This window comes from Platichthys flesus, chromosome 9, assembly GCF_949316205.1.
Source record: "Platichthys flesus chromosome 9, fPlaFle2.1, whole genome shotgun sequence".
Classification (NCBI taxonomy): Eukaryota; Metazoa; Chordata; class Actinopteri; order Pleuronectiformes; family Pleuronectidae; genus Platichthys; species Platichthys flesus.
This window is the reverse complement of record NC_084953.1, coordinates 15,876,968-15,894,867: the sequence shown is the minus strand read 5'-3', so window position 1 is coordinate 15,894,867 and position 17,900 is coordinate 15,876,968. Positions and strand designations below refer to the sequence as shown.

The window sequence follows — 17,900 nt, the reverse complement described above, 5'->3', positions numbered from 1 at the left end:
TGGGTTGGGGGGTGGGGTTTGCAGAGCTGGTGCCATCCTGACTGGGAGACCACCTTGGGGAGGGGGGTTGCTGGCTGCTGGCCACCAGAGAGCTACTGTACATCACCACTCACTCACTCTGCACTCACACACACAGGTGGCCGACTCAGCCCTGCAAAAACAAACTGCTGTCAATACTTTGTCGATTTAAAGTCAAAGGTCATTACTGGAATTTGGGCTTAAATCTCAGTGAAATCTCAGAAGCCACCAGATTCACTGCAACTCTTGTTTGTGCTGTAGCCGTACAGTAAACTCCCTTTTAGTGGCCTGACTGTTGTTATTTTTCTACTTGAATACCTTCCCCACCCCAGGCTGTAAACTTCTACATTGACTTACAGATCTTCATTTTACTGCCCACAACTAATGATAACAATAAAGAAGAACCTGCAGTGAGAGGTCAAAGAAACTGTTTTAATTTGAAGGGGTCAGAAAACAAAAAAGTTAGGAATATAGCAATTAAAAAGTGTTCATAGCGCAGGCTGTGTATATCTATGTATATAATGGCTTCCCAAAAGTGAAGCCAAAGTGGGTTTATCACTCCAAATTTGGTCATAAATCTCGCCTCCTCCATGTAAGTAGATGGGACATGAAACAAAGCGATAAGTAGTGTTGATGTTTTTGATATTTCCTGCCACAAAAATGTGGTGAAAAATCAGGATTGACAGCTGGGACCTTACTACCACAATTGTACAGATGTCTGGGTGGGTTTAGGTTCAATCTTCCAAATTTGTCGTGTTTTAATTATTTTGGATTTGTCTTCCTATGCATCCATCCATCTATTGTCAATAACACTTATCCTTTCATGGTCGTGGGGGAGCTAGAGCCAATACAACCTGACTATGGGCGAGTGTGGGTTTACTTTGCATCTCTGTCTCAATCAGACACACAAACATAGACATATATATGAAGTACATGATCCTGTGTTGTAGTTGCAGAATCACGTTATTGTCTCAACAATGTCAAGTGAACATCAGTTAAACCTGTTCAATTATGTCATTGAAGACACTGACGCCAGGAGATTGACTCGCGTATCTTTTTATTTTGCTCTGTTTCATAAAAAACAACTTTCATAACTATCACTCACTGTGGAATAAAAGCAGTCATTAAGTCGTGTGGTGCTCACTCTCCTCCTCATTTCAAAGAATGAGCGTGGAATAATGAAAGCGTGATTCTGGGCATCATGGAGCCTGACACCTCATGGTGGAGAAATTATTCTTAAATCGGCTTCTTGTTTTGAAATCCAGAGTGTGGTATGGATTACCATCTGTCAATCAGCAGCTGTGTGTGTGTGTGTGTGTGTGTGTGTGTGTGTGTGTGTTCGGATTGTGTGTGTGTGTGTGTGTGTGCCTGTGTGAAAGAGTGTAGACACTTAAAGTCTCTGCAGGCTACGTTCAGACTGTATCAATCTGATTGACAGCGCTAATGGTGTGATAATTCTACACATCAGGCAACTGAAGAGCTTCATTTCACAGCACACGCTGGATAATCAGTCTCGAAAAATAAACTCACTTTTCCCTCTGTTCACTCCATCATTTTGCTTTTTCTTCTCTCCTCGCTTCTACCCCTCCTGCATACTAAGCTTCTTACCTCTGTGTATTTCTGTCTTCCCCGCAGGATGAATGCCGGAACTTCATGAAGGTGCTGCTCAGTAGACAAGGAGGCCTGTTTGTGTGCGGGACCAATGCCTTCAACCCGCTCTGTGCCAACTACACCGTAAGTAAAGACTGGCCGTGCTCACACCTGCAGTCACAGCTCCACCTGTCATAGACCTGCGATTGGTCCAACCGGGCTTCAGAAATCCATCCATCCATCCGTCCTTCAATCCATTATTTTCCTCTTGTCCGGCATCAGGAGAAAATTCATTTTTGCCGGTGGTATTTGGTTCCTCTTCTTTTGGTCACTACCCAGAGCTCATGACCAAAGATGAAGGTTTAAGTGTAGATCGACCCGTAAATCGTAAATTTCCTTGTGGCACTTTCTTTACAGCAGCAGTCAGGAACAATGTCTGCATTACAGCAGACTTACCCATATTTTCAGAGAAGAGGCCTCGCTTCCCTTATGAAATTAGCATGTCTGTTCCAGTGACAATTCACAGCTTGATTAAAGGTGTTTGTTTGCGGCGGCGGCGGTGTTGACTTTCTCTTCAGGAAGCATTTATCCGAGTTATCTGGCAGCTACACTGCCTCGCTTTCCTGAGATACAACAGTTGTTGTTTCCCGGTGGTTAAACTTTGTGGTCTGCCAAGCTTGTTATCATCCAGTCGGAGAAGGGCGGATAACCACAACAAACACAAAAGAGGGAGAGAAGAGGAAGAGGAGCGTATTCAGTGATTAAGCGCTGTGCAGACGTGACTTGTTTGCCTGCTTTGTTCTCATTTGCTCGTGGTTAGGAAAGAAAACCCACTCCGCAGTGGAAGGCAGGTGTTAAAGAGACACCGCGGTTCAAGCTGTTGACTGAACTGATTCAAGCAAACTAGAGTGCACCCCGGATAATTCCTCCTCATATGCATCTATCCGACTCCGAGTGTGTGAATCCATTCAGCACCCGATTCCTACACCATTCACCTCCCGACCAGTGCCTTGTCTCGCTCAATTACGGTAACAATCTCAAACTCGTGGAGGAAAAACCACACATAAATATTAATCATGGCCTCGGTTGATTTCACATCCTCCAGCAGGAATATTAAATAAGGGATGAAGAGGGCAGTTGAGAAGGAGAACAAAATTATTTTCACTATCGAAGGCTCTTTTTTTTCTTCAGATAAGTGTTATTTTCAGTTCTCTCACATTTCAAGCAGTGAAACATGTAGCTCTACCTGGCCTATTATCTGTCAGCCACTAATGACAGTCTACATCAGCGTAACACACCTGTCTCCTGCCTGATAGGCTCTACACCTTTTTCTCCAGGGACTAGTTAGTGATGCTATTCTATTTATAGCCAGGGTTTTAATGAAATGACACATATATTATATTTCATTCTCAGCCTCGGATGAGAATTATACCGTGCTGCAGGGATAGGTGCTTGGGTTTATTTTTTATTTTTAAGTTAATGTGTTGTGAATGTGTTCTTCAGTAGAAAGATGCAGCAATGTCCTGATCCGTATGTGTGTGTTTGTGTGCGAGAGCCGAAAACTTGTTTGAATCATCAGTGTGACTTCATGTGTGTGTATGTCTGGACCCCAGTGTGTCTGTGTGTGTTTATCTGTGTTGTTTATGTATGAGAATGCGTCCCTTGTTGTTGCTGCTGTGCCTAATTGCCACCAGTGAATCATTAGTTTGCACTTACGGTAACACTCCCTAATTGCCGTTCTCTGGTGCCTTGTTTTCACGAGCTTTCACGTAGCCACAATGTTTGGAGTCGGTTGATTGATGCGTGCGTATGCGTGTGTGTGTGTTTCTTTTTGTGCGCGCTCACAGGGAGACACCCTGGAGATGGTTGGAGACACGGTCAGTGGGATGGCGAGATGCCCCTACGACCCCAAGCATGCCAACGTAGCTCTGTTTGCAGGTAAGTCCTCTTGTTTTAGGTCGATTCCCACCATGTTGTTTGTGCTGGACCTTTAGAGTTTTCAGTTTAGTTTAAAAATCAAAATAACAGGTGTGAAAAGTGACTCAGACCACATTCTCAACTGACGGACCAACATTAAGAGTTTCTCTGGAAGGAAGTTGAAACATCAATCAACAACATAAGAAGATTTAGCAACAGAGGAGCCTTGAAGGATTGCTTGGTGTCTTGCTGAATGAACATGAAGATGATTCTCTGTTTGCTGATTGCAATAGGATAATGATAACACCCGTTCAGTTTTAGTGGCCACAGCAATGACATCAATATCATCGATAAACATCATTGTTCCTCCGTGAAAGACATTCTGATGCTTGAAAACAATACATACAAACTGCACAACTGTGATTCTTCATCGGAATCAAACACTGCACTATAATCAGATCAACAGTCATATTACTGAAACTGTAGGGAGCCAGTACTGTTCTGCCATCAGCACATTATCGCATATTAACAGGCTGGAGTTTGTTTCTCTCATGTGTGTGGCAGAGCTGCCGAGTCATAATTATGATTCTACAATTGCATTGTTGACTGGTCACTCATGTCATGTCTATGATGCTGGTCTCTGACTAAACAGTAACAATTACTCCACTTTTATTGTTTGTGGTTGCGCTGTTGCATTGGCAGGATGTCCGGCTCATTAGTGTGTGTGTGTGTGTGTGTGTGTGTGTGTGTGTGTGTTTCTGCGTGTGTGCATGTGGTTTCTTTTATTTTGTGTGTTTCAGAGAGGAATCTGTTTACAGCTACAGTGACTGACTTCCTGGCCATTGATGCAGTGATCTATCGTAGCCTTGGGGACAGTCCAGCTCTGCGCACCGTCAAGCACGACTCCAAATGGTTCAGAGGTACCTGTATATGTGTGTGTGTGTGTGTGTGTGTTAACTTGTACTTATATGTTTCTGAGGACCATTTAGAGTAAAGCTCTTACAGGGTGAGGACACATTGGCTGGTCTTCACTATTTCAGTGGGCTGCTTGCAGGTTAAGGTCAGGGGTCAGGGGCAAGGGAATGCATGATGCCAATGGCTGTCCTCACTCAGGTAAAAGTGCAGGAATCTATATGTGTGTGTGCGCTTTCGTTGTTGTCAAAGTGTGTTTTCAAAGTGTTTGTACATTACTGTTGTTTTCTCAAATACGTCTCCTCGTCAGCATCGTTCCTGCTGTTGTTGTTCGTAAGAGACAGATGGGTTGAGTGGGCGTCCACAACACTTAGTAGAACACAGGATCAATATGTGTCAGTAGCAGAGGGCTGAGTCAGCAGGCTGACGACTCTGTGTTCAGGTCACTGGACTTGAAGCTGTCAAACCTTCTGCTCCTTGACAGAATGTGGAGCGTAGACTGTATATAAAGACGCACGACATGACTGCTTACCAAAACTGAGGCCACAAACCTTTTGGATTGGCACCTGCTGGCTGCCTGCAGTATGTATCATAAATACTGCTTCCTCCACAGTGGATATCCAGGCCAAGACTTTTTTTTGTTCACCGCACAAAAGACTGACTCATTTCTAAGATCACAAGAGTTGAATGTTCAAAAACAAAACGCAAACACTGATACTTTTTGTAGGTGTTTTAGGTCAAGGCAACATTTTGGCCAATCTCTATTAACAGCTATGTGCAGGTGATGAAGAGAAATTAAAGAGAAGATGCATTTTGGTCATGCATGTGCTTCTCTCCACACAGATTGTTGACCTACGAGCAAACAAAGCCTGCTCATATATGATTAGACAAAGAGGACATGGAGGCATCTGGCCCCCAAATCTTGTCCCTTACATTCAGATTCTGCCTATTCACATTCAGAACCTGTTTATTGAGATTAGTTGATGAGACATTGACCAAACTAAAATGTTAAAGTACATGTCAAATATTGTTTACATGAAGAGGGTGCCTGTTATTAAAGGAAGCTCTTATCACACTGATGCATGATCAAGTGTTTATTTTTAAAAGAGGATGAAACACCATGATTCTATTTCTGGATAGAGACTTGTTGTCCATATTTATATAAAGTCTTTGGTCTGGACCATCCACATCAGGGTCAGTCTGCAGTCTTACCTGATGATGAGAATTGGACAGTCACAAATAGACAATAATAGACGTACAGGTTGCAGCTGGTCCCGGGTGTATCAGCCCCAAAATGCAAAGCGTGAAACTCTTTTTCTCAGAAACATCAGGGAGTCATAATGCGCTTATTGTTTGGTGTGAAATCCCCTTTCAGCATGTAATGAAATTAAGCATGGCCTCTGCCACATCCTCTCTGCCCTCATGTCGCCTGAGTGTCATTGGAGTGAATGATGTGCCTGCAGATGGAGGCACTGTTTGCCAAATGCTATGTTCTCACCATCCATCTACATTATATCAAACTTTAACCTCCTCCTTCCCTCCCTCAAACTATTTCTCTCTCTCACACTGCAGAGCCATATTTTGTCAATGCTGTGGAGTGGGGACCTCACATCTACTTCTTCTTCAGAGAGATAGCCATGGAGTTCAATTACCTGGAAAAGGTAAAAGTCATGCACTCTCTTTCTGTGAACTTTCCGTATTCACACAAAAGGAGCCACTGGTCCTTTCAAACCATCTTTTGAAAGCACTGCAGAGGCATAGGTGAACGCGTGGTTAGGATGCATCACCATTAAAGAAGATCCCGGTCGAATATCTCTCTGCTGCAATCATTTGACTGTGAATATCAACTCCTCCCGCAGCTACACTGACCTTTCATCCTTGTATTTGTTTGTCTGCATATCTAATCCAACAAACCACGGTCTGAGCAAACAAGTCTTTGTCTGTATTAACCTCAGAAAAGCCTCTTTTTTTTGTTTTTTTACAATGACTCTGTTTATTTCCTTCCTATGCCAGAGCTGGGTATACATATTAATGAAAAAAATTAATATCCGCAGCATCAGCAAACCTGTCGTTATTGTAGATTATCATTTCACATTAATGGGGGGAGAAGAGCTCGCGGAAGGTCCACGGCTTTGCAGAAAGCAGAGAAAATGGACACCTAAAATGCATCACCATTGTGTGGAGGATTGTGTTCAAAGAAACGATTTTGAGATGCACTGACACTTTCATGAATAATTGATAAAACATTTACCATAATAAGACAACGATCCGTCAAAACAGGGTTCCCGTAACTCATATAGCATAAAAATGATTCTTCGGAGATACCATGCAGTCAAAAATTGGCTTTTAAATGTACCTTTTTTGAAGATGAAAGCTGAAGTTAGTGAAACACTTATGAACCTTCACACCTCATTACTGACATTGTATGTGAGCTGCAGCAAGGCGACGCTTATCAATGTATTGCAAATGCGATGTATATTCTTCACACTCATTTCTGTGCCTACTGTTTTATCTCAGGTGATGGTGTCGCGTGTGGCCCGGGTGTGCAAACGGGACCAGGGCGGATCTCAGCGCGTTCTGGAGAAGCAGTGGACCTCGTTCATAAAGGCTCGTCTGAACTGCTCCGTCCCCGGGGATTCCCACTTCTACTTCAACCTGCTCCACTCCACCAGTCCCATCATCAGGATGCACGGCAGGGACATCATCCTGGGCGTGTTCTCCACACCATCTAACAGGTACAACACACACATAAAGAGAGGAGTAACATAGTGATCACATGATGGAGCCGCAGCAGCGAGAATCCGCCGATACACGCACTCAACCAATCGAGTCAGTTTCAGCTGTCAATCATTAGGTTTTACTCTGTTTTTATAGCATCAAATACCTTGTTAAACAAATTGACTTACATCATAAGCCTACATCATAACATGCAAACATCTTCATTTGATGTGTTTTTTTTAAATTTGTTTGACCATGTTTCATCGCCTATCATGGAGGAGGCGGGATGTATTACCTATACTACAGTCAGCCCCCAGGGGGTGATCAAGGTGCCTTGGCTTCAGTTTTGGGTAGCTATTTTAATCAATCTTTTCATATAGTCTTGGATTTGAAGTGTTCACCCATTTTATCTCTAGTATATGTTTGTATTTGCACAAACTTGCCTTTCAGGCGTTCAAGCTAACACAATATGAGGATTATTTTTACTTAAATTGAAATATAATTCTACAATTACACCTATTACATATTACTACTCCACAATCTTTGCAGATAACCCCCAAGCCAGAGCAAAGATCCTGATAATCAATACCCAACCGTTTGGTCTTCAAATAAGAAGATTTGGAGAGACATCTTGACATACTTCCAATGGAGACTTGGATAGACACCCTGTGGCGAAGCTGCACTCACGGCTCACCTTGAAAATTTAGCGGACCACCATAGTTTGTTCCCTCACAGCTGAAGTCGGAAAGAGTGAGGCCTGCGGGACAGGCGAAGCCCCAGAGAAAAGAAAGAGGCTGTGAGGAGGTGCAGAGGTCAAGATTGTGGGGTGCAGAGTAATTGAAGACACATGGGACGCTTTCATTGAGGACAAAGGGGTGATTTTCTCAGAGACAAGATTAAATTGAAAAAAGGTGAGAGGGAAGGAGGGGCGAGGGGAGGGAGGGGAGGGGAGAGATGCTGCCTGGTAAATGGGGGATTATTGGAGAATGAGGTTATTTGTGGAGACGAACACGACTCTACTGACAGACCGAGGGAAGAAAGGAATGAAAAAAGGTTTATATATATGAGCTATACAGTACTAATTATAGAGATATATTAAATAGATGAAAGAGTTGAGCTCCAAAGCCTGGTTCACACAATTTCAGCCCAATTTTCCGGTCGTCAACGAGTTTGCAAGTCGCAGATAAAAAACCCTGATCTGCACTCAATCAGCTTCCGCCAATCTGTATATGTGAACTCTTTAAAGCTCGCCCATTCGTCGTAGACATGTTGCTGACAACTCCAGCCAATCACAGCACAGGACGAAGTGAAATGGTGAAGTAGTGGTGAGGGGCTCCCTGATTTTTCACCCAGCTCATGTATGTAATGTAGGAAATCCAGCAATAACCATTTGTGTGAGAAACAGGGACACAAAAATTCAGCTCGGTTCAGATTCACCCTAATAGAAAACCCGTTGGATTCGGGATGGGATCTGTGGTTTCGAGCAGGAAAATGCGACCGGAGTCGTTCTCCATTCTTTCTGTGATGTCCACTGAACTCATCTCCTCTCCAGTCTGTCATTTTCTGAGAGAGACTCCCAATCACAAGACAGCAAGTGTAGTGCAGTGTGAACTCAGCTTAAACTCACACTGAATTTCACAAGTAAATTCAATGAGCGATAGTTCCTCCCCTTTCAGGACCAAGTAAACAAGATGTGTTTAATTCCCATGTCTCTGTCTTAAAGCAGTAATCTGCTTATCATGCTTTGTTTGAAGATGCCGAAGCAGAAAAAATAGATTAATATAAAGAAACATGCAATTTGTATACTGACTTTATTTTTTATTAAGAAGCCCATCCCAGTTTGTGTACTTGAAGGAACATCGTCCATGTGTCTTCCAAGCTGCACAAACAGAAACCGATAGTGTGAGCTTTAAAATAAAGTAGAAGTATATATTGGAGTCGAAGTGGCTCAAATCAAAGAAAAGAACTCACTATACTTTTCTGTGATGGCCCACTCATCTAACACCACCCTAATGGCCCTGTTACTACTTAGTCTGTCTGGTAGAGCAAGCAAATTATAGCAGACTACTACAACTGCCTGCTATTTGACTCTTGTGGAGAATCGATGCAGTCTTTCACTTAATTGCAGCCAACAATAACTACTACCTGTCATTTGTTCCACTACAATGCCATCCCTTTGTTTTCAGGATTAGATAAAAGCTTTGTACCAGTTGCAGGACAGTGTCTCAAAGCACTGGGGCTTACGGCTGCCCTGTAAGAGACATGCAGAAAAGGAGGAGAAGGACAGAGTGAGACAGTGAGCGAGTTGATGTGAAAGGATGGAAGAGAGGGAGGAGAGTGATGGAGACGGCAGACAGGAGGCGGAGAGACAGATGAGAAACTCAAGGACAAGGAAGTCAATAATGGACAACACGTGCATCCCTGAGATCTAAAAGTGTTTCATCAGCTGCATCTTATCCGTGTGTTTGGAGAAGGCTATGCTGCGAGAGGGGGCCACTGCCTGCAGAGACAGACGGGTGCCTCACACACCCACACAGACACACATATATACAGACACAAACACACATTTGCACAAACACACTTACAATGGTTCCCAGATAACAGCTTTTGCCACAAAAGAGAACCAGCTGAAAACACACACACACCTGCTGCTACTGGGTCCTTTTTTAAATAACTCCCAGGTAAAACAGAGAGCGAGGGAGGTTTCGATGGATGGATAAGGAGACGTGTGATGAAGCAAAATGAGCCCATAGAGAAAGAGAGAATGTGTGAGGTGAGCTGCAGAGCTCCCACCGGTCCCATGTGGCCCCCTGTGCCACACCAGCTAAGTGCTCGCCAGACAAATTGCTTTGGCTGGCAGCGTGCAATGAAAACAGCGTGAAACAGGGCCTGCGAGTGGAGGAATAGCCATATTCTTTCCTGCCATTTGGCCCCATGCAGCCACTGTGGGGCTGTGGTGTGAGAATGACAGGACGGAGTCAAGGTTTTACTGTTGATCTCTGTCTGTGGGGTACGGTTCTCTGCAGTTACTCATCTCCCCCTGCGCCCACATGCTTCGGGGATAATTTTACAGCCACATACCAGCTCCTGAACTGTTCTGGAATTGCATCTGGGGTTCTTTTACCCCCCCCCCCCCCCGGTTGCCAATTCCTTTGTGCATCCACCTCGAAAGCCCGAGGCCCTTCCTCTTGTGGGGCGATGAAAGAAGAGCTTGGATTTCTCACTGAGCACCTTCTGCACTCACACTCCTGATGCTTAAGAGGTCAAGGAGGCACAGAGAGGAACAGTATGCAAAAAAAAACAACTTGTTCCTCTATTGCAATTCAAATTAGTTGTTACATTTTGAAAGAAGAGCAGCAGGATGTCAAATGGAAATCTTCCCATCATCCTGCTGGTATTAAAAACAAACTATTCCCCTCATTCAGGTATTGTTATGGCAGCTGAAAACATCTATGGCTGCTGCAATTGGCTGAAGTGGGCTCATTAGGCTTAATGGAGTTGTGCAGGAATGCAAGGAAAACATCCCATGCGAAGCAAAGTAAATCTAGTGCCTGCTGAGAGCGGGGAGGCCATGTTTGTTTTTGCTCGTAAAGAATCTCATGTGACAGGGTCAGACAGCAGAATGTCCTTCTGGGAAAACAAGGCCGAGGAGAGGGGAATTAGGAGGACAGGGAGCAGGAGGGGGACAGGTTACTGTGCCAGGAGGAGTGCAGCAAAGGGGGAAGATCCACAGATGTGCAATCTATCTCCCCTGGGCCCACAAGTAGAGAAGGCAATGGGATACATAGAAAGGTAGCTACCTGCGCGACATAGAAATGGGTACGGGAAAGGAAAACCACCTGTAGTTGATAGTACATACAGAGTTGTCACAGAATTTTAAATTAGTTCACTTGGGCTAGGATAGTCATATTATGTAGAAAAGAGAAAACCCCATGGGTAACAGGTCAGGAAGAAGCATGAAGAACTGGGTTTCTTTGATTAAAAAAGCAGATCAGGCTGGAGTTTTTTGGAGAACAGATGAAAGTAAAAACACGATGGAATGATATTAAAAATAAAGTTTAGAAGTTCACGTAGTGCAGAGGGTCTGGAATCCGAGGCCTAATTATACATGAAAGTTATTTGATAATGTTTTTCATCATTTTATTATAGGTTTCATGTAAGCAACTCAGATGTGTTCAAATAGTCTTGGAATGGGCTGTACATTGATCAACTATAAAGCTCTGTGCTTTTTGACGGAAGTAAATGAGAGTTCAATTAAATAAAATTTAATATTATGAATTAAACAGAAGAGAAGACGTTGGTTCTTCAACCGGGGAAGAAGGTGAACACAATTATTTGGCTGCCTGCGTTATGAAGGACACTTTCTTGCCAAAGGCTGGACACTTGTGCCGGTGATGAGGAATTGAGCATGAAGATTGGAAGTCTCAAGAAGGCTTATGATTTAAAGGGAGATTACTTGGTACCCAGAGTTGAGGTGGTGCAGGGGCCCAGAACTGATCAGCTGAATGTCGGTAGGGAGAGATAATATTTTCAACCTTGACAACCTACAGCTGATTGGCTCAAGGCGAGTGTGTGAGGTTTTGATTGGATGAAAAGAGAAAATGAGCTGATAGAGCGTAGAGATGGAAAGTTCTTTGAGGAATGTGCAAGAAGACAATATTACTGGCTGAACTTCAATATAGCTTTATTATAAGAATATTGACCCTCTGATTCCCCCAGTGCTTTACATTACACATATACTTTGGTATCTTGGGAACGCCATTTATTTTCTTTTAGGAAGTTGTTTTTTATCGATATCACTGTAGCTGAGCTACTGCTCCTGCCCAATTAAAAGTCTGGCATATATAACTACCTGTGAAACTACAATGTGTTGTTTTTACACCTCAGCTTTTCTACCTTAACAAGAATAAAGCGTGTTGATTAGTCAGCTGTACAGGTGCAAGTAAAGGAAGATTTCTTCACATTTAGAAAGAGGCAAAAGTTTTCCCTTTGTTTTCTTTTTTGAGGCAAAGCATCATATTTACCTCACAGATATAAGAGCCGGATAAATCTTGTCATTCAACTCTGCCAATAAAACAAATAAGTGCATTTTCCAAAATGTCAAACCCTGTCTATAAAATGGCGGTGGAGCTTTTATCTGCAGAACAAAAAAAACACATTTTGGGTTATTCATTTAATGTCATCTGCAACGCCTCTTCCATGAAGTCAGTCAAACAGGTCGACAAATACTGAATCCTTGAGAATAAAACATTTCAGATTATGAAAAGTAAAAGAGAATTTATATTAAAGTATTGAAATGGACCAATCCAAGAATGCAAAAAAACAGATAAACAAATTTAACATTTGACTTAATACAATTTATAAAAGAAAATATACATTCCTCGTGCATTGGATTCAAACCTCTCAGAAGGTAATTTTATACTTTATTTACAATGACTATGATATATAGTTAATTTCAAGTCTCCAGTTAAAGGCTTGAGTTGATACTCCTTAGGCTTCTACCTTCTCCTCTTCCTCGTCCACCCCTGTGAGGCATCGTGTGTCCAAGAGGCCGGTGTTGATCCAAGCCGTCAATGAGCTTGTTAAATGTTGAGGAGGTAGTTTAAACTCCAAACTCTCTCAAACAGACAGCGCACGTATCTCGCCTGTCACTCAGCCTCAGTCAAGGAGAAAGAGTGAAGGAAGGACAAATTCCGACGGACAGAGAGAGGAACAAGAAAAATGTGAAAGTAAACAAAGGGAAGTGGTCTCATGTGGAGGGGAGACTGAGAGGATGATTGAAAATGAGATTTGTGTACAAGAAATTGCATGTTGACATAATCGCTTGAGAGAATCCTACAAAGGGAGAGTTCGAATAATTTAAAAAAGAGGAGAAACAGCCTGAGGCCTTTTGGCTCACTTCTGTCAGACACACAGCGCTACACGGGGGCAAACCCAGTGACCTGAAGCAACAGAGAACAGGAGAGTCGGGGGGGTGGATAATACAGCGAAATGAAGCCAAGCTGGCATCAAGGTGGAGCTGGCAGACGTGTCACACCTAACATCTGGCGCCCGCCGTCTTGAGAGAGACACTGTCGACGTCGAGCGATCCGCCTTCAGCTCCAGCGCCCTGGCCAGGGCTCGAGTCACATCCCTGCCTGTGAATGATAAGTTCTGTGGGAGGCGGCGGGAGCTGATCAAATGGCACATCAGGAGAACGGCGCCCCGCTGCAGCCGCGATGCCTCAGGCGATGCCTTCCCAAACAAACACACAAAGGCTTTTTTCGAAAGGGCGGTCAAGAGAAACACCGCTCGGCTTGGTTCATAATGACGGGGGCACAGACCCTCACATCTCCAGTTGGCTGTCGGATGAAATACAAAGAAACAGAGGGTGGGTGGGCCTCGAGCAGCAGCAGGCGGCAGGTGACTCAGCCTCGCAGGTGTTTTCAATGCGTATACAGCAGGGAGTATTAGCACTTAGTCTCCAGCTCTCACACCACAATCACCATTACTCATTGATGAGGACACTTTCAGAGCAGGGAGTTGAGTCTTGGAGCGGGAAGCGAGGGATGTTTTTTTTTTTTTTACTCATTCCTTATCTCGTCCTGACACTGCTCTCTTTATTTCAGCCTGTGCTTTGTCTCTGCAGCCACAACGCTAAAATAAAACATTATGATGAGGGAAGAGAGAGGAAGAGTCTTACTTTGTGTGAATGTGTCTCTAAAGCCCCATTTCCACTGGTCAAAAAAAACACTAACACCCACTAACATCTGGCTTTTGTCTGCAATGGGAATGGACACAATCGACATTCCTCCTGGGTAAAATGACTCAGTAGACAAGGGTTTTTAGCGGCTCTGGCACCTGACAACATGACAACCTGGGTGAACCCACTAATTTGTCGATCCAAGTGGGTTTACATCCGAGTGAGCCCAAGTGAGAATACAGCAGGAGATTGAACTTAAAATTCACAGTGAGCGAGTGGGCGTTCCTCCTCCATGCTCGACCCAGGTACCACCCCTCCTCTACCTGTTCTGAGCATTTTCCTGTTGTTGGTAACTTGTCTGAAGCAGACAATCTCCTGCTGTGTTATTCATATGTGAAAGACAAAGAAATGTCCAGATATACTATTTTTGTCTATATTTGAGTATATGTCTTAAAAGGAGCTAAATGGTTGGTTGTGACAGTGTTTTTTTAGTTTTGGAGGATGCGTGTGGGCTGTGGACACTTGCTGCAGCAGATGTTCTGTTCCCTATTCAGGGGTCACGAGTAGTTAAACAGCCTCCGAGGTGCACCGGGCCTTTTACTGGAACATGTCCTCGGGGTTCATTTCCCTTACAAAGAAGTCCCCCCTCCTTGAGAGGCAGAACATTCAGTGACTCATTTCCTATTTGGATTTATCGTCCAGAAACTGCAGCCAAGGGTCTAATCTAACTATTGCATCTGCTGCATATCCATCCTTCCCCCACTGAGCTGACAGCATCTATCTTTGTCCGTCGCTCTCTCCGTCTTTATAACAATTCCCTTTGTTTTCAAACATTGAATGTCAAAAATATGAGCAGCCAAAATCCAATTTGTCATCTCCAATGGGTGTCTGTCTCTTTCCCAAACTCACAAGTAACTTTCTATATTTTAACCCATTTCCTTAGTTTATTTTTACGAAGACGATTCTCCACCTTATCTTTTCTTTTTCCAGCACGTCTCTTTTCTTTACTCCCATGTGAAAGCAAAGCCACTTGACACAGGACGGACTCATTTCGTCTAAGTGTTTTATCAATCAACAGTCTCTCTCTCTCTCTCTCTCTCTCTCTCTCTCCATCCACCCCTGTCTCTCCAGCATCCCGGGTTCCGCGGTGTGTGCCTTTGACATGGAGCAGCTGGCGTCGGTGTTCGAAGGGAGGTTCAAGGAGCAGAAATCACCCGAGTCCATTTGGACGCCTGTTCCAGATGAAGTCATCCCGAAGCCAAGGTGCAGATGGCTGTAATCAATGCATGCACCTGTGTTCAGGTTGTAACGGGACAAATGTGGGAGGAAAACATTATTTTGAGTGATTTAAGCCACAAATCTGCCGGCACAGTTCATGTCTGGGGTTTAGATTTCATATGAAGAATGCAGGAAGATATCGATTTAGTTACACATTATGTAGAAACTCTGTTTACCAAACTGAAAGTCATGTGGGAAAGTTATTTTTCCCAAGGATACAGCACCCCCATCCATCACAGTCCAAATTCTTCAGATATGAGCTTGTGGCTCGTCTCTCTAATGTTGAAAAAGGCGATCTGTCTGACTGTGAGTGTGGCCGTGACAGTCTAGACTGCTTGGGGATATAAATATATCTTCACTAAGGCCCAATGTAGTCAGAAATGGGAACTCCACTTTGCCTGTGTACCATCTGCTGAACTTGTTTGAAAACTTCCTGTTCCCAGACCCGGGGGCTGTGCCGTTCAAGGATCCAGATTCAATTCGTCCAACTCGTTCCCAGATGACATGCTCAACTTCGTCAAGACCCACCCGCTGATGGATGAAGCTGTGCCATCACTCGGGCAAAGACCTTGGATAGTCAGGACTATGGTCAGGTGAGTCTGAACCCAGCTCAATACTCCAACACTATCTCTGTCCCCCATAGATTTTGAGTTGATTCGCTGATCAGAATGGCACTGAGTAGAATGGATACCTCCAGCAACAGTTTGTTTAAAACCAACATCATTATCAGTCCTTTAAACTTGCCTGGATTTTTATTTCTTCAGTATCCATAAATTATTCCCAGGGACAATTTTTAAAATGCCAAAACACAAAAAATGGCCCATTCTTCTGCCAAATATATATATATATATATATATACATATGTATATAAATATATCTTCTATAAATGTGATTTTTGTTAATGGTCAATATTCATGAATTGTTCCCTTGGAAAACTCTTGAAATATTAGGAAAGAGAAAAACTGTACTATATCAACCCCAACAAAACTTGGTGGGTTATCCCTGTTTCATGGAAATCATTTTATTAGATGTTGTAGAAACTAGCTTAGAAACAAAAAAAACAATCAACAAACTGAACTAACTAAATATTATACATAAGTTAGTGCAGCAAACACATTTTTAAATAATTGTAGTGTTCCTAAAATTGTATTTATTTTCAAGCAAACTTTGATTGAACTGATAAATTGACATATTCCCTATATTCCTGTATGATGTGTTGAAGTGTAGGAGACTTGCAAACACACAGTTTGTACTCAAACACACACGTGATCTGTCTGTTCATGCTGCTGAAGTAAAGACTAATCCTGCTGGAAGTTATCCTGGTTCTGTTGCATCATGTGGTAGCAGTCAACCAGCTGTAGTCTCACATCAATGCATGCATCCCTGGGGATTATGGGAACTGGATGTATATGGAATATTAATCACCCGGCACAACATGGCTTCAATTCTTTGTTCCATTGACTCACATACACAGGCCCGTGTGTAGCAGAGCAACACTCTGCTATTGTTCCAGGACCAGTCCATTGACTTGACTGATGTTATTAATGATTGAATTTCTGCCATGATTAGTTTATTATGTAGATTTGATGAGCAGCTTTTCTCTGAGGAATTCGTTTCATTTTGTAGTGACTCATGAGAAATGAACATATCATGATTTAAATTCACCCGAGGCAGTGTATTTTATACCCACATCCCAATCAGTTGCAATGTGCTTAAATCATAAGCTCGCCTCCAGAAAGTTCCTCACTATGTTTTTAGCTTTCGTGGAATAAAAGTCCCAAATGAGCGGCACAATAGTGTGGGGGTGTTAATGTGACAGTCCGCCCTCTCTGTGCAGGTACCAGCTGAATAAGATTGTGTTGGACACAGAAGCCGGGCCGCACAGAAACAGAACCGTCATGTTCCTCGGGTCGAGCAGCGGGAGCATCCTCAAGTTCCTCATCATGCCCAACCAGGACAACTCCATCACCACCAGTAACATCTTCCTGGAGGAGCTGGAGGGATTCAACCCTGATAAGTAAGATGTTAAAGCTAATTCATACTCAACGTTTTGCTTTCTTACTGAGAGTTGAATAAGAAGACTGATGTCAATTTATAGGCTGTTCGTTAAATATGAACCGACAGGCAGCAGCTGGTTTGCTTAGCTTAGAAAAAAAAAAGGTGAATCAACCTGGCTCATTCCCAAGTTAACTAAATCACATACTAGTTCCTCCCAAACTGATAGATAGATAGTGACCTATAAAGTGTTCATAGAGATGGATGACACTTTTCCTATTCCTACTATTTTACAACAGCTAAAATATCGTCATTTGGAGCAAGAATCTGAGCAGTAGTGATGGTGGTGTGGAGCCGCCGTAGGAGGTCCCGCCTCGTCAGTCAGTCGAAGCTGTCAATCATGACGCTTCACCCTGTTTTTTGTAGCATCAGATAACAAATTGCAGCCAACTTTCGTATATGAAACCCGAGCAGTTGGATATAAATCATTATAACAAGAACAATTAAAATGACATAACATTTTATGTGACGTCTCAAATCTCCGAAAATAATCGTCTCTGACAGAAACCTGCAATAGCGAGAGAGAGAGAGAGATAGAAAGATAGAGCAAGCTGACTGGGAAGTGTCACCAACCGGATGTTACGTACTCTTACAGCTTTGACCAAAAACAACTCACCTACAGCTGGATGAAAAAAACGTTTACCCCTTCTAAGGCTACATTCATAGTAGCATACACACGTTTTTTTCCCGCTGCAGAACACACAATGACGGTCCTCCGCTCTGTTTGTAA

General features: G+C 43.2%; 1 protein-coding gene across 1 annotated transcript in view; it reads left to right on the top strand.

Moving 5' to 3' along the window:
• Positions 1-17,900, top strand: part of sema6bb (sema domain, transmembrane domain (TM), and cytoplasmic domain, (semaphorin) 6Bb) — a 74,029-nt gene that overhangs the window by 15,723 nt on the left and 40,406 nt on the right. Inside the window, exons 5-12 of the mRNA XM_062395726.1 lie at positions 1,654-1,752; positions 3,456-3,546; positions 4,326-4,445; positions 6,010-6,098; positions 6,955-7,172; positions 14,969-15,100; positions 15,559-15,708; positions 16,953-17,132. Of these exons, the coding sequence (XP_062251710.1) occupies positions 1,654-1,752; positions 3,456-3,546; positions 4,326-4,445; positions 6,010-6,098; positions 6,955-7,172; positions 14,969-15,100; positions 15,559-15,708; positions 16,953-17,132 (1,079 nt within the window). The remainder of the gene's footprint in view (positions 1-1,653; positions 1,753-3,455; positions 3,547-4,325; positions 4,446-6,009; positions 6,099-6,954; positions 7,173-14,968; positions 15,101-15,558; positions 15,709-16,952; positions 17,133-17,900) is intronic.